The sequence below is a fragment of the Cricetulus griseus genome, chromosome 6, assembly GCF_003668045.3.
Source record: "Cricetulus griseus strain 17A/GY chromosome 6, alternate assembly CriGri-PICRH-1.0, whole genome shotgun sequence".
In the NCBI taxonomy this organism is placed as follows: Eukaryota; Metazoa; Chordata; class Mammalia; order Rodentia; family Cricetidae; genus Cricetulus; species Cricetulus griseus.
Genome location: NC_048599.1, coordinates 36,078,790 through 36,106,268, shown reverse-complemented (window position 1 = coordinate 36,106,268; position 27,479 = coordinate 36,078,790). Strand labels below are relative to the sequence as shown.

The 27,479-nt window shown below is 41.2% G+C and overlaps 1 protein-coding gene across 5 annotated transcripts in view; it reads right to left on the bottom strand.

Annotated features, from left to right (window-relative positions):
* Positions 1-27,479, bottom strand: part of Kif16b (kinesin family member 16B) — a 265,927-nt gene that overhangs the window by 175,739 nt on the left and 62,709 nt on the right. For all 5 annotated transcript variants that reach the window (XR_004770654.1, XM_035447150.1, XM_035447149.1 and 2 more), the window contains exons 11-12: positions 24,427-24,492; positions 21,181-21,240 (exon numbers count right to left, since the gene is read on the bottom strand). Coding sequence is in view for 4 of the 5 variants with exons in the window: in XM_035447150.1 (XP_035303041.1) it covers positions 21,181-21,240; positions 24,427-24,492 (126 nt within the window). In the remaining variant the exon portion in view is untranslated. The remainder of the gene's footprint in view (positions 1-21,180; positions 21,241-24,426; positions 24,493-27,479) is intronic.

Genomic DNA, 27,479 nt, shown 5'->3' with positions numbered 1-27,479 from the left:
CACCACTTAGACACTTCAAAAGAAATACTGATGGTTCAGATAATGAAACTAAACGGGAAAAGCGTCTTCAGAATATACCATCAGAATTTAAATTAGCTCACTATTTTCTTTGAAGCAATAACGAAGAAAAAGGCGCATTAACTAGGAAATTGAGGTCTGCTGTGATCTGATGTGTGCTCTTTCTATATAACCTGGGCTCTTCTGTCCCCCAGCCACTATACTACAAGCTCCCTCAGTTCCGAAAGCCTCAACTCCCCAAGAGAACAGATGCCTCTGAGCACAGGCTCAGAGAGCCTTTTCTTTTCTACCCAGGACTCCCAACTGCGAAGCAGGTTTACAGCTGTCCTTTCAGTCCCACAGTGACCTGGTCAGACAGGCACTATGGGCTCATTTCACAGATCATGAAAACAACCAAGTCCCATGGCCAGCAACTAGCTGAGTGAGGTGGCCTTGATCAGTATTTCCCTGCCACCTTGCAGTGTACCTCTGTCTGTTTCCATGTACACAAGGAAAAGGGGGAAAAAAAAAAAAAACAAACTTAATCTGGGCATCTGTCTACAAGACTCTCGGTTCTCAAAGGCTGAGAACCAAAAGGAGAACTGGATCACCTACCCCAAGTGCCAGGACACATCGCTAGCATGGCCATCCTCAAACATACAAGGAATAATAAGGAAAAAGGACACAAGGCAGAGTCAGTCTTAATTGTCATAAGAACTCCTTAAAGCCAAAGATGAAGAAAGTGTGACATAAATGTAAATGGTCATTGCAAGACAAGTCATAGAAAGAGAAACAAATAAAGAAGGAGGGAGGGAGGGAGGGAGGGAAAGGGGAAGAAGGCAGGTCAGCTTTCTAGAGCAGCCAATCAGAATTCCCAACCACCTGTGACACAGATGAAGAGCCACTGCTGAAATGTACAGCAGCATCCATTATTAAGAACATCCATTATTCTTTCCTTAAAGCAGGTTTAGAAAAACTGTTTTGAGGAGGATGAGAATGGAAACTTCAGAATATGAAGATATGTTCACATCTATGCATCAGGTTTCAATGTGGCTACAAAAAGGCATCGGCTAAATAATCACTAACGCTAAATTCTTCACAATCTGTCTCCCAAAGACCCAGTTTCCAGAAATCACCTGTGGTCTATTCAATTCCCTTTAGCAGTATGTCCTGTCCTTTCAGACAGCTTCACTACCAAGGATCCTGGATAAGAGCGATGACTCTTGTTTTCCCTAACTGTAGCGCCATCTAGTGCTAAAAAAACCAAAATCAGTCAACAGCACAGCTTCTATCCAACTATTATGATAAATGAATACTGTAGAACAAGAAAGTGGATTGTTCTTAAAACACAATGGCTTTGCCCATATCTGGGACTTGTACTTGTTATTGTGACAAGTCTCCTCATACAATATGTAATTATAATTGGATTAGCTTACTGAGAATATACACATTTGGTTGTCATTACTTTTGTTCTCTGACATTTTTATTTGCTTTTAAAAAAAAAAAACCTGTATTTTACTTACTAACAACAGACTGGTACATTGTGATTCTGAAGAAATTCAAACAATTCCTGTTAAATTTAACAAAAAAAAATCACTCTGGCTTAATATTTTATAATAAATACCAGCCATTTGCTCTAAATCAACTTTCTAAGTCTGAAGAAGAATTTAAAGGCAAATGGAACTCATTCTAGAATGGTTGCTGGTTTGGGTTTACCTTCTCTGGAATTCTACACATTAGAATTATGCTCTGAAACATGCAGGCTAGCCATGTTCTCTTCATCAGAGGGGTTCTAAAAAGGTAAGTGTTGAGATGCCACTGCTAAAGGTCACAACTAAAGAGCATCAGGCTAGAAGGGGGAGCACAACCCAGCCCTGCTTAACTCTAGAACACTGGGGCCAAACCATTCTCTCACCTCTGATAACTTTGTTTAAAATAAACAGGAAAAAATGAAGAGGTTGGAGGGAAGTGTGGGAGAGAGACGAATTTGGCCAAGGTACCTCACAGGCCCCTCTTCTAAGCAGCTGTGTTTTTATAAGCGAGATGATCTCTGCCATCCATCAACTTGAGCACCTGCAAGTTTGGAAGTATTTGAACCACACACAGTATTGTCCCACCCTGAAGACTGGACAAGGAGTCAACACCCAGCAACAAAGCAGGTTTGAATGGAAATCAGAGTGGGGCATAAAAAGACTTCTTTGAAAGTGTGTACAACTCTAGACATGGTGACCAATGGCTTTAAGTTGTGTCTCCTATGACCTTCACTTTATGAATGGGGATGTAGTATCTAAATAATAATAAATAATAAAATATGCATGAATCACTTTACTTAAGGGGAGTTACTGCTGGATAAGGATATTACAGAACATTCCAGGTGAAGTGAGGTTTTGCTGACAGAGTAGGTTGGGATCTCTGTCTAGGTTATAGGGGATACTTGTCTAAAATGAGGACAAATTCTAAGTAATTAGAAACAGACCTGCAATTTCCTACTACAGTCATGGTAATTACTCTCTCATTTTACAAACATAACCTCAGCCTGTCTAAAAGAAACAGCCATGGCTTGGAGGCAACGGTTTACAAGACAAAACTAGGAAGAAGGGTAGGCAAAAAAAAAAAAAAAAACCAAAAAAACAAAAAAAGCAAGCAGTCTATCTCAACAGGAAAAAAAAAAATAGAGCAAATGAGACAAGCAGAGTCCCACCACATTTGGGACACTTTCAAATACTGCCCAGTATGCCCCAAGCACTCCATAAAGGCCGTGTGAAATGAGTTGGTGACTGGATGAGTGACACTCTCTGAGACAATAGAATGGCAAGTTTATAGAATGAGGCAAATAAGAGAAAACCACAGGACTGCTCAATGATCAGTGACAGGGGCATTAAATGCTGGGACAACTCACTTGATAAGGTCTGAGGGGGAAGTCATTTGAGAAATGATAATAATCAAAACTAATGGAAAAAATTTTCCATGCCATTAAGAAATTCAAAACAGAATCATAATGTCATACAACGACACACCCACTAGGTAGACTGACACTAGAACAAACATGGCTGGAGCTAGTAGGCCTCCTGGCAGGTAAGAGCCAACATGTTATGAATACTCTGGAAGATTATATTCAGTGTCTACTAAAGCTGAACATGCATCTACTTTGTGAACCAGCATCTACTTTCAAAACTACCTCTTTCAAACGTGTGTATACATTCAACAAAAGACACAGAATAGAGCTATTTCTAAAAGCCCCAACTAGGAGTAGCCCAAATGCAAGAAGAATAAATAAATAAACTGAGATGGGGCAGCCAGGTGTGAGCCAAGTCAGGTCAGTTCATAAGACTTCATTGTACAGGAACTGAGGTATCCCACAGACATAATAGGAACAAGGGAAGCCAGTCTATACATACATAATCACAGCCTGCTTTCAAAAGTCAGGCTAAATGACTCCTTAGGAGAAAGGAGGAGCAACCCAGGGGTGTGGTAAGGACTCTAAGGCACTGATAAGATTGTGTTTCTTCATGTTTCCTAGATAGATGGCTATGCTTTGTTTGTGAAGACCCATCACTGCACACTTGTGATCTGCACACTGTTCTATAATTGCCAAGACTGAAGCAAGGCTCTAGGGGCACATAGCAGGGGGGCAGGGGATACTTAGTGACAAGAAACAAAAAGGAAGTCCTGGCCAAAGACCACTGAAGACAGAGAGCAGTGGCCAAGTGTCTATACCTCCAGTAATGATATGCCCAAATAAGTGCTTGCAACTTCAAGGAAAACCAAGTCCTTCTCCAATAAAGAGAATCCCTACAGCTACCTAAGCCAGCAATTCCAGATATGATGGGGGGGTGATTGAGACCAAGAACAATGGGCACAGTTTGATCAAATCATACTAACCAGTGACACAGCCAAGTATAAGCCAAGATGATACTTAAATTGATTATTTTCTAAGGATTTATGATTGTACTAGTTCTTAAAAGGCGATTGAGTTTCCAGTATTGGGTATGATTTCCCTCTCGATGAGTGACACTGAAGTCCAATTAGACAGTTGTTGGTTACCACCAACACGTGAGTGCCCTCATTGCACCTCTATACTTTTCTTCCCATGCTGGTACTGGAAACTTGGCCAGGACTAATGGGGTCACGGACCATACAATAGGATCCACTATCAACACTCTCCAGACAAGCATAACCCTTAGATCCACAGATAAAAGTAGCTACCACCCCTCATCAAAGAAGCTTCTCTTTAGAGCAAATGCAGGCATCACAGAGAACCACAACTGGGCACAATGCAGACATCAACAGGTCCACAGGGAACCCAGCTCCAACAAATATATCTACATCACAGCTCCTGAATTTATAGCTCGGGGAACACTGTGGAAGAGGGAGAGGAAAGATTTAAGAATCAGCATACCAGGAAGTCTGCTGTGAAACAATCTCCCCTAGACATGGCTGGATAAACAAGACCATAACAATGGCAGGATTAGTGGACAAGTGAATGTAGAAAAAGGAAAATTTTGTGGGTCCCACTGCTAGACATAAAACTACAAGCAACTAATGATTGCTAGAGGAAGAATTAACTTCTCACGGGGATGAGCCCCTTATTGTTTGCCCAATGCAGAATGGTCAACCCTGAAACCATATGCACACAAACAACACAAACAACCTTAGCAGGTTGGATTTATATTTGTGCATACAAACACACACATATATAACAACAACAATTAAAAAAAAAGAGTCTATAAACTAGAAAGTGGGAACATAGGAGAGGTTAGAACAAGGGTAGAACTGGGCTGGGCTAAACTGGTAAGTGATTTAATTCTATTTCAATTAAAAACATATTTTAAGAAGACTTAAGTAATTATACAGGAATCAAAGTATCCTTTTAATACTACCCCTCAGAATATGAAAGATACTCGAGATGAGGCAGGCTCTGTTCATTTCCTACAAAGCAAATAAGCAGCAAAAGAAAGTATTTCTCACAACACTGACATAGCAGGGAACAGGGATCCCAAAAGGTATGAAGGAAAAAGCAATCACCTTGGGACATTTGAGCTCACTGTACAGTGAGGATGGCACAGAGGGCAGTTATCACTGTCCCTATAGTTTCCATTCTCTGCAGACAGCACTCAGCGTGACACTGCACATCTGGACCATTTGTCCTTGTGGAGAAATCACATGCCAGGTCTCTTTTATAAGCAACAATTTTTGCAATAAATGGAAATAGAATAATCACACAAAAGCAAGTATCACATGAAATAAAAGAACAATTACCCATATAGGTAGGCAAGAACACAGATGAATGGATGATTTAAAGGAAAAAAAAAATGTGAACGATGCCTAGAGACATCATTACTGCAAAAATAAATGCTAATAGATGGATGCCCAAACAGACAACCATGACTCTGCATAAGAGACAGATGAGAAAGGAGCCAAGAAAATGAAAGGTCTAAGCCCAGCCTTGGAGCAAAGGAAGAATCAGCTTTGCAGAAGGAAACCGAACCCTGGTTCTACAGAGCACAAATCTTGTCCTGACATTTGTGGAGATAACTGAGCAGATGGGGCTTACACACAGGCCATCATCCATTTTGGTTTTTAAAATACTGACAGCCAAATTCACTACAAATAAAGGATCGCTTCCTAATACCACTTTTCTCCATCAATCTTTACAAAATGAAAAGGCAAAAGGAACCACACAGAAATCAATGCATTTGAACATGAAGAAAAGGTGAAAGTTAAATCCACTCCAGAATTAAAGAAAGGTGGGTTTCAAACAGTAAGAGGCAGGCAGCACAACACACACCTCCCAGGAGGTTCCTTGCTGCTCCCGGCCACAGCTGTTGCCCTCATCCCTTAGTTTTCTTCCCTGTAAAAGTGGGAAAACCTAGCATACCACCCTGACAGCACTGTTGATGAGGCAAACAATGTAACAATTAAAATTGCCCTGTATTTATGGCTGCTGAGCCTTCAATGCAGGAGGAAAATTGAATTTGTACTTCACTGATTTAAAGTTCCAAATTAAAACTTAAGTTACTGGAAAACTTTAAATACATTTATAGCAGACTCAGTATGGGCACTGCATTTTATGTGTAAGTTTTTATAGAATCTAAATGTATATCCAGTAAATCTAATGCCATTTTGACATATGAATTGAGATGCAATGTACAAAATAGGTGAATTAACAAACACTTTTGGGGAAAAACTTATATAAATTCTATACCATACTCTCTCTCTCTCTCTCTCTCTCTCTCTCTATATATATATATATATATATATATATACATATATATGTATGTGTGTGATTATTTATATATACATTATATATAATAGAGTATGGTATAGAATATTATTATATATATTAATATGTTATAATATGTTATTTCTATAATAAAATATACCTAAATTTTTACAGTTCACATAAGATAAAATACGCTACTAAAATTGGCCTGTATTCCCTAATTTTTTAGTGTGGCTACAATCAGAAGCTGTGTACTCTACAGTTAAACAGTGCTGCCCTGAAACAACAAGTGTGACACAGTGCATCTCCTCTACTCATGTTTCTGGTGCTACTAACACCGTGAGTGCTAAGTGCAAGGCAATGTGGGAAGCCAAACAAAGCATGCATCTACATTCTTAACTATCTATAAAGAAGGAACAATGGACATAGAGCCTCAGTTTTATTAAATATGAGTTAAATCTGTTAAAAGAGGGGGACAGACAAAGGGAAAATCCACACTTAAAAAAAAAAAAAGAATACTACTTAATAACCTCAGAATTGTCTTTAAAAAAAAAAAAAAACTACTAGCAGTGCCGGGCAGTGGTGGTGCACATCTTTAATCCCAGAACTTGGGAGGCAGAGGCAGGAGGATCTCTGTGAATTTGAGGCCAGCCTGGTCTATAGAGCAATTTACAGGACAGTCTCCAAACAAACAAACAAAGAAAACACATTAGCAGAAATTAGAATTTTGGCTACCAACTACTTGAATAAGACTAAGGCTGAGGGGTGGTATATTTACAGAACTGTTGTATAGAACTACCCTCCAAACCAAAGTTACGCCTACTGGCCAAAGATCATTACAGCTGGGTTCATTAACTGGTGACCTTCACTCTTGAAAGGGGAAAGGTAGGGAGGATCATGGGACCCCCCCATCTAGATATCCAGTGCCCAAGAGGATAGCCTAAGGGCCTTTGAGTGAGGGGATAGCTAGAGGGATGGGAGAAAGGGTACTACTTTGCAGCTATAAGGAAGTCATCATGCATGTTGGGTGCAAACCTTCTAGTCACCCAGGCTCCTGTGTGTAATCCCTCACCCACTACTCTTATTGGTTCTCCAGAATGGGCTTTGGTGAAACTGCATCTTAGTTTGTTGTTAGGACTGTAGGAAGAAGGGAGAAAGTGTTACTTACTTCATCCTGGGGTAAGGAATTTTAGCAACAAGCACACATAGAGACTTCAGGTGAACTCCTGATGTCTTTAGTTGGACAGGTTGTCCTTGCTGAGGCAGAGTATCTTGTCTTAATCATATGGCCGACCTCATACTGAGAGCCAGCTAAGCAGAGTGGAGTAAGTCCTGGGCTCAAACTATAAAGGCAGGGTAGATACAAGCTGGAGGAATTCTTATGAAGGCAGGCTGGGAGGCCCTGTGAATGTAGACACTGAGGAAAACCACCAGCTCAAGCATTGTCAAAGAGGCACTACTCACAATAACAAAATACTGGAGATGATAGCCAAGAGGATGTTACTATGAAGACAGTGGGGACCGAGAATGTAGTGCAGGCTAACACTGAAGAAGGACAAACACAGGCTGGGAGTAGGCACACACCTGCAATGCCACACGTGGCAGACAGAAGAATCAGGAAGTCAATGTCGTCCTCAGCTACACAGAGAATTCAAGGACGGCCTGGGCTACATAAGACTGTGTCTCAAAAGAAAGCATCTCTGGATTAGAGAACAGTGTTATACAATACAGATGAATCTTACAGATGACATATTCCACAAAAGTGGCCAACAGCAGAACAAAATACACTGCATGCCTCCATCCATGTGAAGCTCAGGAGCAGGTAAACCTGGGCTAAGGACAGATGCTGCAGTGACCATTAACTAAGAGCATAAGAAATAACTTACAAGCAAGGATGAAGGGTCTTTGGGAACCTGGGTATGGGTCACAATGGTGTCAAAATCCCTATAAATGCGTATTTACACACTATACTTCTTAAAATAAAAAGTAAAGCTAATTTTGTAAGAAGGTTCCATGAAACAATTGTATTTAACTGAATCAATTCAGCTGAAATTTCATTACAAATGGCATCATCCAGGGTCACCTAGTGACAGCATGACTATAACCAGTAGAGTCAACACCAGGGCTGGAAACAATGGAGGGAAACCAAGAGAAAGGTGCTCTTAGTATGCGACCGGCATACCACATGTTAGGGGCATGGTCACAATGCTTGCAAGGCTCAGGGTACTTGCTCAAAAGCAATGATTTTGAAGGCATAACCAATAAAACTACTTTCATAGATATAAGTGGGGGCTGAGAAAACTAGATGTTCACAAGTTCACCAGCCAGACAGCCTAGCCCTGTTGAGTAGTTTGAGGCCAGTGAGAGATTGTGCCTCAGAAAAGCAGAAGGTGGCTCCTGAGGAATGACACCAAGGTCAACCTTTAGTCTGCATACACACCACACATTCCTGCGTACCTGCTCTCACATGTTCCCTCACACAAACACACATGCATATGTACACAAACACATGGGATGGGGGTGGAGAGGGATATTCCCAAGAGATTCTGAAGAACCATTCTATATGGAAAACCAGCTACTCATGATGTGGAGAATAACTTGTATGCACATTATTTAGGATGATAAAATGGGCTTATCCACCTAAAGAAGTGTTACAGTCAGTTCCATAACATAATGTTAGTCAAATCTGTTAGCTACATCAGTAGTATATCATTTTTACTATAATGTTAAAATGGAAAGGCTTAAATATTACACAGTAATACGTGAAACTTTAGCTACTGAAGGTGACCCTCTTCAATGACATCTCTGTTGTCCAAATTCAAGGAAGTCATAGCTATTTAGAACTCACTTGTCGTGTCTTTGTGACAGACAACTTTCTCAGGGAGCTGCTTTCACCTGACAAAGCAGATGCCATAAAGTACGAGCTAACATGACTGGGATTTAGAGCCATCTCCATTTCTGCAATCATCTGAATATCCTGGCAATGAAGATAGGTCCATAGTCCCTTTTTCACTAGAAGCCCACTTGCTAATTATACCTCTTACAGACACATGCTGCTCAAAACCATGGCTTTAGCAAGGAGACGTGGGAGCCCAATGTCTGAGTAAAGCAACACCGCTGCCACCCTTAAACAGTGTGGAAGAAAAAACTGACTAGGGTGCTCAGAGAAAGCAATCTCTTAAAACCTGCTGCTGCCACACAAATGTGGGGGATGCCAAGTTGCCACATAGTAATCATTGCCAAATAGGCACAGATGAAAAACTATAAACCAATGAGTCAACTGTAAATTAAGTTTGAAAGTATATAGGCGGGCTGGGAACATAACTCAGATGGTAGACTGCTTGCCTAGTATGCATGAGGCCCTGGTTTCTAACCCCAGCACCACATAAACCAGATGTGGTGATGACACACACTGTAAGCCTGGCACTTATCAGGCAAATGATGAGTAGGCTACATAGAAAATTTGAGGTAAATTTGGGCTGAATCCTCATCTCAAAATAAGAGAAAGAAAAAAAAAAAAACAAAAAAGGATATAAAAAGGCAGGTAGGAAAATAGGTTTCAATTTCAAGGCCATACTTAATGAGTAAAAGGAAGCCATGTTTATACACATGGGATTTACTGTTTGCCTTATCTGGACCCTAACACAGGAACAGAGGCCTTTCCCATTAACTGCAAAATGTTCACACCACAGCACTGAAGCTCAAGGCAACATTTCTTGGAACTCCAAGAATATGAAATTCCAACTTCATAAAGGAAGTACTCAATATTTTTTCTCTTAAGAAATAAATGAATCCATCAATGATCACACACCTCCTGTTTGCCTTGGGTGTACTTATATTTTACACAACAGTTGATATCTATGTTCTGTGTCTATGGTAAAAAGTGTAGACAGCGTCACTAAGGTTTGACTGGTCTGGATCCCTCAGTACTTATTAGTTACAGTAAACAACTTTCCCCAACCCTAGTCCCTAAGATGGACTCAACTCATCACCAATTAGGTGACCTATTCCTTCTCATGGTGATAGGTGTGGATGACCACAGCCTAGACCAGCTGGCACATACTATCTCCTTGACCACAGAAAGTGACTAAGAAAACCACCAGTCACTGAAGAACCTGGGGCTTTTCTGGGTATCAGAAGCTTAGATGTGAATTCAGATGGTGGAGGAGTAGACTCAAGGTTGGTACTGCTGGCCTTCACTTTGCTATTCTCTGGGCATTAAGTGAATAAGGCCTGAAGGTAAAGTCAAACACCCCAAACACAGAATCAACAATAGTCCTAGACAACCAGATCCCTGGTCAAATCATTTCTAATCATCTCCCTGTCACTTTTTTTCCTTTGAGCTTGTTAACACTCTACACTATTTAAGACTGCTTGGAACTGAGTTTTCAGTTATTTCAAGTAAATAAACACCCAAAACACTACGTAATAAGACAAAATGTCTTGTAAGAGAGCCCATGTTACATCTGTATCAAGCTATGTAGTTTAATATATTTTCATATGCATAATGTTTTTTTATCTTCCCAATTAGGAAGACAGGTATTATTAGCAGTTGAGTTTTCCAAAGAGGATGATTCACTAAAGTAGTCCAATAACCTGAATAGTATCATCCCAATGCTGACTGTGAGACCCCTTCTCAGCACCTTGCCCATCCACAGTCAGTTCATGTGACAGGAACTACAGCTACCTGCATCTTGCCATGACAGTCTGGAAAACAGAAGAATCAATGCAGCCAAGGCCAGCAAAATAGAAAATGGCAGATCCAGGAGAAAAGTCTAGGAAGATAAAGGACCTTGTAGCTTGCAGGTTCAGGTGAGTTAAGTGTGCACTGGGATGATTGGGACAATAAACTTATCTGTACCGTGAACTGCCTGATCCTGAAGCTTCTTTGCCAACTAAACTATGGTCCCATAATTTAGTGCCCAGTGAGTACAGGTGTACATAAAACACACTTCCATAGGACCAGGCAATCTTTTCCTCTCTGTCTGTGGCAATAAATATGCAGTAAGAGACTATCAGTGCACATGCTCATTGCAAAAGATCAAAAGAAAAGGCCCTTATGTATTCCAAATGATTTATCATAGTACCAACATTTAACAAGGAGCATTTGACTTATTCTTGGCCCTTTGCTCCAGAACTGTTATTCAAAAGCAAGAACCAGCATACATTTAGGGCCTTATTATACCACCGTACCGTTTCCTTTCTACCTTGGTTTGGTGTAAGCAAGAGTTCTTCTGCAGGTGTTCTCATGCGTGGAAACATGGCAGGTATCCTGAAGACAGTGTTTGCATTGATGATTAGTAAACAGCAGCATGCCACCAATGTTTGTTATAGTCACCTAATGAGAATTTGAGATTTCCAAAGCAAACCTTAGTTGTTTATGTATCTTACATTTGGGTCACTGGGATGTTTTGGAAAGCAGAGTTTTCATATTCATCTTTTGCTTAATTTTCTTTTTCTGTGACATGGAGAGTGCCAGCTATTCCCATATTATATTTGAAAGAAGGCATTTAACAAAACTCTTTGGATATCTGGCCTTAACACTGTAAATATGTAAAATTTACGTGTTTCTTGTATAGTGAGGGAAGTATTGCATTGAGTGGCTCATTATACAGCATGTAACTTGACAATATAAATAAAAATAGTTGTTAAGATGGTAGACTAACATTTTCAATAAAAATGGCATACTTAAAAAAAAAAAAAAAAGAACCAACCAGCATACACCCAGAAAACCTTTATTTGTAAGGTGAGAGCTGCCATGGAAAACATGGTCAGCCTGGAATCCTTAACATCAGAGCTTGTCCCCAAGAAAGGGAGGGGCTTCCTCTGACCCTGCCAAGCATGCCCAGTGCTGCCAACCACCTCCCTATTCATTACCAAGTCCGGACTGCAGAAAACAATGAACTTTGTTGATTACTCTGCCTTTTGTCTTAAAGAACAGCTCCAAGAGCAGAAGTTTAGGAATGGAAGAACACAGTCTGGTGGAAATTAACAGCCGGAGTGGAACCTTAATGAGAGGTTGAAAAATTAACAACTGCACACTGCAGAACTGCAGAAGCATCTTTTTCTCACTTGTTTTAAGATCAAGAAGGAGCCAACAGGACAAAATGTGTGAATACATTTTAAAACGCCAAAGTACTTTGCATAAGAGAGTACAAACAGTGACTTTTGTTCAGAGAGGCACAATGTCATCTATACTGGTGTATGGAATAAACAGACTGTTTGCAATAATCCTCTCTCAAGTCATCTTTATTGCATGGCCCACACCCCACCTGCACTTTTATGTCCTCCCTCCCTTCAGGTCTCCCTACTACAGACACCAGGAGCATACACACAGTTTCAAACCTGTGGGGCTGCCTGGGAAGGCAAAGAGACAAGGAAAATAGATTGGAAAAATATTAAAGGGAGATTTGGGAGTGGGGGGGCAAGAAATAGAGCTTGTCCTGAGCCTGTAGATTTAAGTAACCTGCTCACAGCTAACTCTGGTTTCAGCCACATATAAGCTTTAGTCAAAGAGACACTGGCAAATAAGATGCTTGAGCAGTATTGTTGCTTATGGCAGATCATCTTATTAATAACTAACATATAGGTATAAAGACATAAAGCCAAATCAGCCCCAACTGACATGGAGCCAACTGCCAACCTTTCCTACATAGGAAGAGTACCAGAACACTAGAATTTATAGTTGAAACATAATAAAATAACAGTCCCAGACCTCAAAAGCGTTTATAATCTAACAGAGAATGAAAACATACAAGTAACGACCATGTACCATGATGGTAGATATCATTCCCTTGCATCTCCATAAATGCCTATCATTCACATCACCTGGATGAACCCATCCTTCTGAAGAGCTTCTCCAGTAACATACTGCAGTATATCCATGCAGACCTTAGCGCTACCTATTCACTCCATGTCCAGACCTATGCAATCCAAACAGAAACTCTGTACAGACAAGTGCATACACGTTCATAAAGTGTTCTCCATGTGTCAAGGCTTCCCAAAGAGGGGAGGGGAGAGAAGGTAAAAAGAATAGACACACATAAGCCTCTATACATCCATTTAACATAAACTATCCTTAAAGCAGTATATTGAAACTAAAAAATAAGACTCGCTCCTCTTACAGTCTGAGATCCCAACTTGTTTGGGAGCAGAACCACTATGTTTTATCAACAAATGTACTTCAGGCCAGATCCAGTAGAAATCAGAGGATGAGATAAGATGACCCAAGATGAAGGGAATAGCACAAGGGAATACCCAAAAGCAGGAAGGGGAATGTTCATCTCTAGATCCAATCACTATGAGGGCAGAGACGTATTGCTTTGCTCTGAGGATGTGCCCTCTGCCTAGTGCCATGTCTACAAGGTAGGGCTTTCTCAACAAATGGGTGCTCAATGAAGGAAGGATGGAAGAAGAAATGAACAGATGAAAGACGGGAAGGATACACTGAGGAAAGATGAGGATCCATTATGAGGATGTTTTCAAAAAACAAAGTATTTACCAATAAAAGCAGCAGCCCACTTTTATTAGAATATTGGCACAACAAGAGAGAGACTATGCATTAGCTTCTATCCCTAATAAGAATTCTTTGAATAATTTAAAACAAGTTTTTTAAGTTACAAAAGTTCAACTTACAAAAAAAAAAAATGTATTAAAAAGTGTAACCTGAACAAGACCTGCACCAATAAGCAGGTACTGAGTTGGACTGACTGGTTTGTTTGTTTGTTTTTTTTTCCAATGAAAATCATAAGAGGAAGAACCACTATGGCCAATCCTGGATAAATGTGAATGATCACAGTACTGTCTCCGTGTAGCCAAATGACTGGATGATCAATGCAGTCATGTCCTATACAGCAGTGCTTCAATCAGTGGTCACACAGTGCTCCATTAGATCATCACTTAGTGATGCTGTAGACATCTTAGTTTGTGCTTTGATGCTGACACTAGGATAAAATTACCTGATAACATACCTCTCAGAATGTGTTCCATCCATTATGAAATGTGTGATTGTACTTCGTATTTTTCAAATTGCAAGAACTATAACCAATATGAGCCCAGCCATCAGGGACTTTAGAGTGTGCTTGCCTTGGTTCTCCCTTTGCACAGCCACAATACTGTGCCTGTTGCACGGTGTTTGGAGCCATTCATGAAACAGCTGCTCAGAACTCCTGGGTTCACTTTCTGGTCTGGCACATTACAAATGCTAAATGTCTCAAGCTAGAGTTTTGAATTATGGAATGGCTAAAAACAACTCTTGGTGAGGAAGCCTATACTCTATGGCTGAGAGTAATGTCTCAAAATCTGGGATACATTGATGACCATAAATAAAACCTTGTCCCAGATCTGCCCTCTGTTAAATTCTTATAGCAAGAACATGGAAGATACCACCAAAAGAGGAAATCAACAAAACAAAACAAAAAATTCCCACACTTGGAATAGATTCTCCAGAAAGCAGGAGATCCAGTGCCCTGGCCAGGGAGATCCAAAGAACCTCAGGAACTCATTTCACAATCTACCACATTACAGGCCTGCTGAGCGATGGCCCAGTTATCAGTCTTCTTCAAATCCATCCCCTCTCCAGTTCATGCAAGGAAACTGCAGAGAGCCAGGGAAAAACTCTTTTATAGATTGCTGTAATCTTGCAGAGACAAACAGCTCAGCTGATTCACTCTGTCATAACACAGAAGTAACATGCTTCTCTGCAGAATTTAAACTCGGAAAACCTTAAGCCAGGAAAAGATTCTGTTTGAATTTTATTATATTCCCTGTAACTTAAGAAGCTCTGAGAGAGTAAAGGCCTTTTCATTTATGTGCTCTCCATCCCAGCCATAAACTCCTGGTCCACAACTTCTTGTGTTCCCCAGACAAGGACTAGCAAGGCACCAGCACAATTCAAAATTAAACTATTTGCATTCTTATCTCATCATCATAAGGGTTCAAATATGCCCCATTCAACAGAGCAAAAACCAACTGGGTATAAGGTACACAACAATCCCACACAACTGAAACCTGGAAAAAAATCTTCAAGTAACTTTAATGCAATTAGTACACATACCAAGGAAACTGCTAGTGTGGGGATCTGTGTGAGAGCAGCCTGCTTATTCTCTCACACAGCTGGCAGCCCTGTGTGGAGCAGTTGAAAATACAAAATCCAGCCAGACACTGGAGTGATCAAAGACAACATCTACAGCAAGAGAGATGTGCAGTTTGTAGAAAAGCACAAATATCCAAAGCTGGAGGGACCCAACCAGGAGCACTCCCTGGCTTTAAGTCCCCGGCTGTAGTGTGGCTCAGACACACAAGGCCATGCTCCCTTCTGCCACTCCATCTGCCACACGGCTTCCATCTTTAGGCTACAGTCCTAACTGTCTGGGATTTATTTTGAAGCACGGAGCTCAAGGAGCTCCTTGCAAGTAAGAACACACCTTGGGCATTTTTTTCTTTAACCATCTATAAAACTCTAGGACAGAGAAGCAAGCATGTGTAAAACTGATAAGCCAAAAAGCAAAAAGACAGAGGTGGGGTTGTGGGGGATGAAGAAAGAATTCTCTAATTCCACTTTTAAATGAAAGCTTGAAAAAATTCATTAGCCCTGAAACATCTGGGATTTGTAATTTGCCAGACCAGAAGGTGCACCCAGGGGTTCATGTATGACTCCAAAAACCATGCAACAGGTGCCATACAATGGGAGAACCAAGGCAAGCACACACTAAAGCTTGCAGAAGCTAGATTCATCCTAAGAGGCAGGCAATCCAGTTGCAGATAAACTCAGCCAACATACAAACCACATGCCGACAGCCTTTTAAAAGGGACCAAAAGGACAAGCTTAAAAAGAAAAGGAGGGGCATATTGCCCTGAGAAGCTGGCAGGCACCCAGAGACCAGGCACAAACACATTTGAGCATCAGATGATGCTAACCATATGACAGAAGCTACTTCACTGTTTAAACCCAAGGGACCGCAATACAGGCACTTTTCACTCAGGTGTGACTGGTTGCTGTTAGCTGTAATTTACCAGGGATGGTGAAGGTACCCACAGACAACAGGAAACCAACACTACTACAAGATGAAGGCAGAGGGGATGGAGGGGATGTTTCTGGAGGTAGTGTTACCAGGCAGAACCAAAACTACCATGGGCTAGTCCTTGCTGGCAGGACCTGAGGCCATGGAGCAGAGGCAGCTACCACTAGAGAAGCTTTCAAATTTCTACAAGTTCAAGGGATCCTGGAGAGGGGCATCCTGTGGGGGTCGGCCCACACAGTACAGGACAGAGCAGAAAGGATCCGAAGGGCAAAGAATGCTAGACGGTTCCAGCTTTCTCCATTGTGGCAGCTCTATGTCAGCACTCTAACGTGAAGGTACCAACACATTGCCTGAGCATTTGATTAAATGAAGATTCTAATGCTGGAAACACGGAGTGGAGTGCAGATTCAAAGTTCTCTTTCCTCCCCAACTCATGAATGCCACTGATGCTGCCGATCATGGACCACACTTTCAACAGGCCAGGTTTAAACCATCTGAGTTAAGGATGGGCTATTATTCAGGGAATCCAGCCACATTATTCCCAAGAAAAAGACTATAGAGTCATGCATGAGGCTTTCAAATAGGAGAAAGGTGCAGTAGAAGGCAGGGGAGACTGAGGTCCATGCCACAGGAGGTGATGTTTCTCACCAAGTCTTCACATTTGTATAGATCAAGACTATAGTGGATAAATTGTGTGGCCCCCGTGTTCATGTCTGAGGCTCTAGGTATCCTCGGGATATGACAGTGTCTACAGACAGGACTTTAATTAAGTTTAAATTAATTAGCTGAGGTTATTAAGTTAAAGTAAAGCCATTGGGGTGGGTCTTAACCCAGTGTGACTGTTGTGTCACAAGAAAAGTTAACAAGGACCCACAGTATGACCAAGGACAAGGACATATGACACCAAGATCATATGAGGACACAGCAGGGGTGGCTGTCTATATGCCAAGGATAAAAGGCCAACCCTGGAAGATCTTGGGCTATTATTCTTGGAGTTCTAGATTCTAGGGCTGTGAGGGAAAAAAAAAAATCTGATGTGGAAACCATCCAGACTGTAGTGATTAGTTGTGGCACTCTTGGCAGATTAATACAATGGGCTTTGTTTTTGTTTCTTACTACTAACTGAATCCCATAAGCCTTCACTGTGTGCTTCTCTGTGAGAAACAGAGCCACAAGAGCGAGATTACAGAATGACATGCAGATACAGTCCTAACCAGCTCCAGCTTTTAACTGCCGATGTGTCAGTCAGCACAGAAAGACAGAGATAGAAGCAGTGACAGAAAGAGTCACTACCTAATTCAGACATGGGAGAACACTGTGGAGAACACTGTATCAGATTAAAACCAAATGCTGCAAAGCACAGATGTAAACAAAATCCATCCTAACAGTGCGGGCAGAGGACTTCAAATGGATTCTGACAGGGGACTAAGGAAGGGAAGCAGCGTTTGTGATGGGGCAACCCCAGTCAAGGCTAGGAGACACCATGAAACCTAACTCCCTGTTGTTGCACTTAGGACCATCCAGTAGGATGGGTTGATATGTCAGGGGAGGTGGGGCAGACGCACAATAGGACAGATGAAACTGAACAGAAGTCCCAAGCCTTTCAGGATGAAGCAAAGTAGTCTGCAGTTTAGAAAAATGAAGACTAATAAAAATAGGAAGACATCTTAAAGAGCAAGAAAGGGGATAGAGAACACAGTCACAGAACTGCCCCATACTACCTAAGATGTGCCTAAAACAGTGGTTCTTAACCTGTGGGTCACAACCCCGACAGGAGTCACATCAGATATCCCGCATATCACATATTTACATTATGATTCAAAACAGTAGCAAAATTACAGTTATGAAGTAGCAAATAAGTAACTTTATGGTTGGGAGTCACCACATATGGGGAACCTCAATAAGGGATAACAGCACTAGAAGATTGAGAAAAGACAAACACACATTCTATAATCAGTTACTTCAAAGTGAATGTGAACATGTCATCATCTCTTAGCTTTCTACCTTGGACACAGGGAATCAGCCTGCATCAACCACAGTTTCAAAGCTGGAAACTAAAGTACATGGAAGTGTTACAACCCAATAAGAGAAAGGGAACTGAAGCCTGAGATATAAGTTCTGAGTTAACAGACCAAAGCTTGAGGCTCCAGCCACTGTGCCACTGTGGCCATGATGCTACCTACCAGCTCTGCTTTTAAAAAAAAAAAGTCAGCAGCTTTGCAGCTTTGATTAGAGCATACACTACACAATATATCTAGGGGACTGTCATTGTCCTTCTAATGCCAGGCAACCACACCTCAGGTTTCACTATTCCCAAACAAGGGAAGTCAGAGGCTGGATACCAAAGAAGGGGACAAAGCTATCCCTTGCTTCTGAGCTAATGCTAATGTCTGTATGAGAGGGCAGGGCCCTGTGTTCCTGAGCCCGCTCCCATGATGTCTACTGATAAACTAACCTGAAGTCACACATCTGGAGCAGGAAGGGAAGCATGCAGCACTATAGGCAGGGTGGCTTCATGCACAAGTGATCAACCTATGGGACACACTGTAGAAATGCAGGAGAAGATTGTAGAAAGCACACAGGTACATGTACATTCCTGAGGAATAGCGACCAACTCCCATGGAAGATTTTTCTTTTTGAGACAGGGTTTCTCTGTGTAGTTTTGGAGCATATCCTGGCACGCGCTCTAAAGACCAAGCTGGCCTCAAACTCACAGAGATCCACCTGCCTCTGCCTCTGCCTCCCATGTGCTGGGATTAAAATCGTGCTCCACCAACGACCGGCCCCATGGAAGATTTTAAAAATAAGTATTTAAGTAATGCTCTCTATGGAAGCCCGAAGGCAGTGTCTTCCAAAAGGAGATAGAAAGAGCCCTTAAAGCAACCAGTGAGGCCAGAGGACAAGTGCAGACCTAAAGTACAAAACAGAAGGGGGAGACAGGAAACTGCCCCTGCCTTTCTCATAACCTTTAATAACACACATGCTTCTCATCAAAAAGCCATGAAAAATAAAGATAATTAGATGAACATAAAATAGGATGAGAATCAGAGGAGGATTTGGCTTCAAAGCCCAGAATTTAAGGGTGTGTGTGGGGGGGGGTGTTATGAAGAATTTCAGAGGTTTCATTGTTGTGATTTTTCAGAAAGGTCAAAAAATCCACCATTAAACTAGTTATAGTCTAGAGGTGTCGCTCTGAGTCAATCTTGCTCATGCAAGGCCCTAGCACATTCCCCAGTGCCAACACACATCACACACACACACACACACACACACTCTCTCTCTCTCTCTCTCTCTCTCTCTCTCTCTCTCTCTCTCTCTCTCTCTCTCTCTCTCTCTCTCTCTCAAAGTATAGGGGGAAGATACCACAGCAACAGTAGCAAGAGATGATGTTTAAGTTTTACAACGTATTCCTGTTGTGCTTCTTGTCCTACCAGATAGCACTTCCGCTAACAACTTTCAAAGTGTTTACTCGTGTTCTTTAAATGCAGCACACTTTAATTCTGTATCTTTTCAAACTTTCTGAGGAAAGTCACACCGTGTCATGGCAGGTCTTTAGAGGCTGCTATCATACAACTGAGAGGGGTTGCATCTTCAGGAACAAATACATGTACCTCCTGGTAGTGCTCATCCTAATGTGACTACTCTGAGATGTGAATGAAGCCTCTGCTCAGCTTCATGCACCACTGTCTCTCAACAAAGGCAGGCCGCAGTGTAGCTCAGTGGTGGGGAATTGGCGTAGCATGTCTAAAACTCTGGGTTGACTCCAGAGAACTACCAAAATAAGTAAGTGAATACATACATTCTGAACAAAGCAAACACTGCAGAAGCACGGTTCCTCAAAATAGCATGCCTTTCTTTCTCCTTAGGAACAGAAGGGAGCTAAGCCCTCACCTAACACTGTCATCTGGGCTCCTGAAAAGAAAGTCCTCAGGACTATCAACCCACTTGCACCTGCATCAAAGCTGAGCATCGCCACCAGCTCAAGGCATCCTCATAACCCTGGAGTGCCCCAGACAACCTCAATGACACAAAAAAAGTGGACACAGTATATTGCTGACCCTGGCTCTGTGACCCTGTTGTCAGATGAGGGCTCAGTGGCTAATTCAGGCCTTCAAATCTGGCCTCACAAACCATTAACCAAGCATCCCGTTTCACATAAAGGAGATCCAACTTCATGCACTGCTGACACATGTAGCTGAGCCCTGTTGAGCTTGGCCAGCCAACATTACATGGAGCTTCCTTTTTATTCCTAGGGCACTTCACTAGACTTCAGAAACAACTGGATGCCATCAAAGCACAAAGTTGGAACTCAACTCCAAACCTGGTGCAGTATGGGTCTTTTACTAATCAAGTGAGCCAAAATAAAAACAAGGAAACTCCTTGTTTGCTGCACAGAGCATGAAAAATGGAGACCAAAATTATAAGCATCCCTTCATAGTGAGTGTTGGCAGAAATACATACAACCATCATCTAGCAACAGAAACATGAAGAAAATGTATGGGAAATCGGTAGTTTAGAAGTTCCGATAATCTAATCATGCTACACAAGTGTATTCTATAATGTTGTCATGAAAACCATTTTTGTTCTTAATGGATTGCTTTTACGGTGACTTAACAAAATTAGAAACACAGTGTATAGCCTTGATTAACAGGATTTTAAATGTACTGAGCCCAAAATGGAGAAACGCCAACAAATAAAAGCATATGTGTGGAATATGATGGTAACCTGTACATGTTAAATTACAGTTCTCATCAGTGATGTGTACTAGCCATCACCCATGACCTGAGAAACTAAGCATAGGTTCATAGGCCACAGTTTCCAATCAGCTTCATTGATCTTACCTTAAGCCCAGCACATGACAGCCATATTTCAGATGAGAGAGAAAGTTACCAACTTAAACCAGTACAGTAAGATTAAGACATTTTACACAGCTCTTACTTTCAAAATATTTTGGGTTTCATTCCACTTATTTGTCCATTCCTTGGTCAATTCTTGAACCTAGAAACAAAAAAAAATAAATATATAATGATTTTATTAAAAATAAACATAATTTGTATCTAGAAAAGCTTCTAAATGTATAGACCCTATGAAAAGATGAACTCTCTCTCTCTCTCTCTCTCTCTCTCTCTCTCTCTCTCTCTCTCTCTCTCTCTCTCTGTGTGTGTGTGTGTGTGTGTGTGTGTGTGTGTGTGTGTGTGTATATACATATAATGTATACATTTTAATCTAACTAGCTCTACTCCTTAAAAGAACAGCTATTAAATATAAACCAAACAGCTGGTCTCATCACCAACCTACAGTGCAGCAAAGGAAAGAGACAGCAACATGCCAAGTTATAACTTTATGACCTCTTTTCCATGCGGATTTAGAGAAGCTTCTTCTTGGGATTGTTAACCACTTACAACCCCAAGGATGGCAACAGCACATTAAGTGTGTTTGCTTTACCTGGCCATACTTGAAGAAATAGCCATTTACTTTCCTTTTTAATTGGACGTGGTGATTAGATCACCTTGGATGCTGCAGTTTTCTTTTAGGAGATAATACTTTTGTAGCTAACTAATGGGGTTTATAAATCTCATTCTACCTCTGGGAAAGGGGGAAAAGATGCTTCTCTATTCGATTCTTTCAGACACAGCAAAATTCTATTGATAAAAATCAGTTTATTTTCAGTGAACTGTAACTTAGGGAAGGAAAGGGCCTGAAAGTTGAGTGCACATAGGTGGTGAGTACTTCTCAAAGCTACTCAAGTTTTCATCTAGTTCCAGGAATGTTTTAAGATGATCCTCAATGCTTAATTCACAAAGAAGCAAAAGAATGATTGCTGCATCAAAAGGCCAAGAAAAAATTGAATGAAAAGACTGATCCATGAAGAGGAGAGCTGACCTCTCAGGGCTCACTGTTTCTACCAACTGACTGCCTCCCAATTTCCACAGCAGAAACAATTTCCCCTAAGCCTCCTGTTCTCCTCAACCACAGCCCCCATCCTGTAAGGTAACTGCTGTAACCCCTCCTAAGGAAAAGGCACACTCCATGAGCCTTACAGCATAGAAATCTTGACTAAACAAAGTGTGTTGCTGACAAGGAAGTGGGGATCTGTGGTGATCACCAACCCAGGGGAAAACAAACCTACCTGACTTAACAGTCAATGGCTATTCACTTACTGAAGCTACCCCAGATAACCATGCAGTTCCATGTAAATGTTTCTTCTTTAACTAATTATTTCTGTTGAAGTCTGTCTTCTTTGTGAACAAAGCAAACAGGAGTAAAGAGATACCCCCATCACTTTCTGCCTGCCTCCATGCTTTGATAAGGTTGTGGGGATAGTCAGAAACCACTCATACCCAAGAACCCTTCAAAGGAGACAGCAGTTGAGTCACATGGCCACTGGAATATGGAATGCTTTGTTCTAAAAATAAAATCTTTCAGAAGGGGATATTCTTGTATCTTTTCTCTCTACAGAGGGGGAAAGGGGTAGCATATTGAATTTTCTAATTTATACTAACCATTGAGTAGACTTTCATTGGCAACTTATCTGAGAATAGGAAACATTCAGTAAATGAATGTCTACACCACCTTATATGTCCTTATTGAAGAAAAGTGAGCCAATCAACAGCAGAGAGACCCACAACTGGACAATGTGCAGAGAGTGAAAGATTTTTAAGCATTCAGTCATAAATGGGATATCTTCATCAAACCTCTCCCCTCAGGGGTCAGGAACAATTGGAAACTGAGGTGTTAAGATTTTCAGAGCCATAGGGGATGGAGGGCACCAAGGAAACAGTATCTTCCAGATAAAACAGGACTAATGCACATATAAACTCATAGAGACCATTGAAGCATGCACAGAGCCTTCATGGGTTCAAGCCAAACAGGGCCCCAGAGCTGAGAGGGGAAGTAGGCATGTGATCCTATTCCTAGCCAAGAAGCTACCTGCAACTGATACCTACTTGCAAAAAAAATTTTTTGATGGAGTCTCACTGGGCATATTAACCATATTTAAGAAATATTTAAGAAATGATGGCTTGCCGGGCGGTGGTGGCACACACCTTTAATCCCAGCACTTGGGAGACAGAAGCAGGTGGATCTCTGTGAGTTCAAGACCAGCCTGGTCTACAAGAGCTAGTTCCAGGACAGCCTCCAAAGCCACAGAGAAACCCTGTCTCTGAAAAAAAAAAAAAAAAAAGAAATGATGGCTTACTGACACTATTAATCATTTGTTAGCCAACACAATTATACTAGCAATTATGAACATAATTCATAACTACAACTCAACTTGACTCTTCCACAGTGTAAGTCTTGAGTTTTTACCATCAGATCATTTGTTTTCCTCTAGGGCTATTTTAATCATTCAGCACCAGAAAAAATAAGGAGTTCTAAATTGTTCTTATTGTCTGTTTCTCTTTTCCCAGGGGCCATTAAAAGAAAAAAAAATTAACATGGCATAACCAAGTCAGCCAGGAAGATTGTTTTAAAAATGCAAGTCTTGATGTCAGCCCTCTGCCGCACTCCCCTCCCCCACCTCCTACAGCGCATCCTCCTCAGTTCTGGTCCCTGACTGAGGTTCCCTTCCTGTCTCTTAATTGGTCTCTGACCCAGAGTACTTGTAGTCCAGAATATCCCACTACAAAGTCAAGGGCTCAAAAAAGCTGAACAACACTTAGCACTAAGTTATGGGGACCACTGTAGTCTCATGAATGTTAACTGGAGTCTCTTGTCAAGGACTCTGCCTGCTTTCGTGGTCACACTCTCTGTCAGGAAGACTGCCTGTGACCCTAATTGTAGCAAGTCATAATGTGCCCCTCAAATCCTGTGTACTAACGTGGATGTACAATACATAAAAAGCTAACAAATACTCATTCTGAGGAAGTACCATGGGCCTGGTGTGGTGGTGCATGCCTCTAAACCTAGCTGGATCAAACTGAAACACCATGAGTTCAAGTACAGTTGGCACTGTACAGTTGACACAGTGATATTCTGTCTTGAACACAAAACACAGGCCGTGGCCATAGGGTTAGGGTTAGAGATAAGTGTAATAAAGAAAATGTATCCCAACCAATGGGAAAGCACAAGTGTTCCATTCTATGGTAAGAGACTGATGACAGTCTCAAGTTGTAATAAACATGGATTAAAAAATAATATTTAGGTTAAAATTAAAAAACAATAATAACTCAAACCATCACTTACTCTTGCTTCATTTTGGTGAAGTTTTTCCTCCATACTTAAGGCTGTAGGGGAGTCCAAGAGGGCAATCTACAATTTAAATCATAAAGACATCAGTAATTAATAAAAAGAGACGATGCACATTTCTAGGATTTCCCCCAAATTACCACAACAGTTTCATAAAAATATTAGATGTTTATAAAAATAATTTCTTACACACACCTTCAAAGAATTATCGTTAAGTCTCTTATCTATGAAATACATGTCCTAATACCAAAATCATGACATCACAGTCGTAAACCTACATCTGCAATACAATCAGCAAAGGAAAAACCATAGCAGCATCATTTCACTCAAGTCAAACACACCTAAATCCCTACAGTTCTCAGAATTTGTTTTTCTAATGTATAGAAAGAACAAAGCTCAAAAAGACACCCAAGTATTGCTTAATACTTCATCCATTTTGAAATATATAAACAGAATTCACTTGTTTTCACTGCTGATGGCATCCAGTATATGGCCCAGTTATGAGACAATCTATGTGTATTTCCTTATCTATGCTGCAGAAGGATAAAATCTTAAGTCATAAACACCAAAATAGGTGAGAACCTAGGACAAGTGGATAGCCTGGGGTTTTGGTAACCTGTCTAATAATTAAGCCCGGGCCTGAGTGGCAAGTGAATAAGTGCCCTATTATGTCTGCTGTTCTTTGCTGCTAGAGATGTCACAGTAACAAACAGAAAGAGTCCAGCACAGGCAAGCATTCTTTCTCAATTTAATGAAACCATGTTTTTGTTGTGTTAACATAACTGCAAATAGCATAAGCCAACTATCCTGATTATTGTTTTTTTTTCTTTTTTCTTTTCTTTTCTTTTTTTTGGGGGGGTGGGGTTTGAGACAGGGTTTCTCTGTGTAGCTATTCTGGAGCCTATTCTGGCACTCGCTCTGGAGACCAGGCTGGCCTCGAAATCACAGAGATCCGCCTGCCTCTGCCTCCTGAGTGCTGGGATTAAAGGTGTGCGCCACCAATGCCCAACCCTGATTATTGTTTTTAAAAAACAATATATTAGCAATATATTGCTTATCTTTAAACAATATAAACCTTTTCTTTGTAATGATTTTATTCCATTGTTTGGTATTCACTGCATGGGTATCCTGTATTTGCTGTTGGGGCTTTCCTGACTGATGTAAATGCAGGTTTTTCTAATCATTTGCTCCTCCAGCAATGCTACAGTAACTATCCTTGTACTAACTGCCTACAATCTACATGATCATATCAACAGAATAAATTTCCTGGAGGGAATTCCTTAGCCATCATGTGATTCTTCCCTAGCACCAGCACAGTTTTCATTTCTCTTTCTTATGTCTTCAGTTGATCAGGATGACTGTGGACCACACTGGGACTCTGTGATCAACAGAGGACATAGGTGCTCAGTGGGGCAGCACAAGTGTAGAACTCAGAGGCAAGAGCCTGGTGATAGTCTCTAGAGTGTTCCGTCAGCTATCCAAATGCAGGGTGGAGATTCACATGGGCATGTATGCAGCCCATCTTTGTTTTGAAATTCACAGGCCACCACAAAGTTCAGTGGAAATATGAGGGGCACACCTTCAAGAAGCCTTCTGAGGGACATGCCCAATTACAGGAGTCCCTTGCTTCAGGGGACCCAAAGGTATAGCTTCTCGGCTGCCATCTTAAGTTTATACACTGTCCATCTTAACCTGGATGAAATTCATCAATGGGGGGGGGGTATTTTTATTATTGTTGTAAGTGCTGCCTGGTTATACAGCTGGCATCCATTTTTATCAGGTTTACAGGAACGAAGGTAAAACCGAAGCCGATCACTCTTGCCAAGATGCTGCATACTCAGTGGGATTCATTGTACTGGACATTTTTCACATATTCAGGAAGCAATCTGAAACTATTTTTCTACAACCTGTGCTCACACTATTTCTCCCCTTTCCTTTGGGTTGTGATGCTTTTATTTGCAGTTGTTCTTGTTGTAGCAAGGGAAGTAGCATGAGGTTGCCTGAGCTGCAACTGTGCTGATTACAGTCCTCATGGTGTTATGTGCACTTTCTGCATCCGCACTCAATTCTGCCTTCCTGCCTGCCTTCCTGCCTTCCTGCCTTCCTGCCTGCCTGCCTGCCTGCACTCTCACAGAAGGAGAGAATTCTTTGTGACAAATGTGTGTGACTCTGTCTCCTCTCTTTCCAATTGTTTTGTTTTACTTTATGAAAGTTGATGTCCTGTCTGATTTTAATTGTGAACTGCATTCTATGACATGACAAAGTAATCGTTTTATTGAGCTAAGTGATTGCTGTTTCTGCCTCCCTCTCCTTCTCCATGAGTTAACTGATAGGACTCTGCCTATTCCTACCAGCTCCATCTACCTGAGCTTTGCTCTGTGCCCTTGTCTCCCACACATCTCTTGTAAAAGCCTCTACGATGTTGTTCTACTATTTACCTTCCAATACCAGGCCTGGTCATAAAAGAGGAGTCCATTATACCTCCATGTTTTTGCCCCATTGTTTTCTTTCCTGCTAACTCTCATTGTTCATTTCGTTTCTACTTTTATTAAGTTTCTATTTTTCCCAGATGCATTTGTTAGAGATTAGGAACTAAAACATTTTCTTTCTATAACATTAAAAGTGGAAATACTTGTAAATGCAACAAAGCACTTGATAAGAGGGTGTACCCAGAGGCCAACTTCATAAATCATGTGAAAAGTGCAAAGTAAGACCATTTTATGATACATATCAATCAAGATGGCTAATGGCAAGTGGGTAGCATGAGTGTGGGCAAGGATCTGCAGAGACTAAACTGGCACTGGCATGTGTGGATGGGGAAAGGGGATGGCATAACTACTTAAAAACCGGCGGCACCTCCTGAAATTATGCATAGGATATGTATACCTCTGACCTCCAAGTCTTCTTAGGCATAAGTCCCACAGAAATATATCTCTATGTGTACTAAAAGGCATTTAAAGGTCCACAACAAACATAATAACCCCAAATAGGAAATCCCCCAAAAGCAAATCAAAAGTTGACAGAGAGATGAACTAGGAAACGTTTGCATA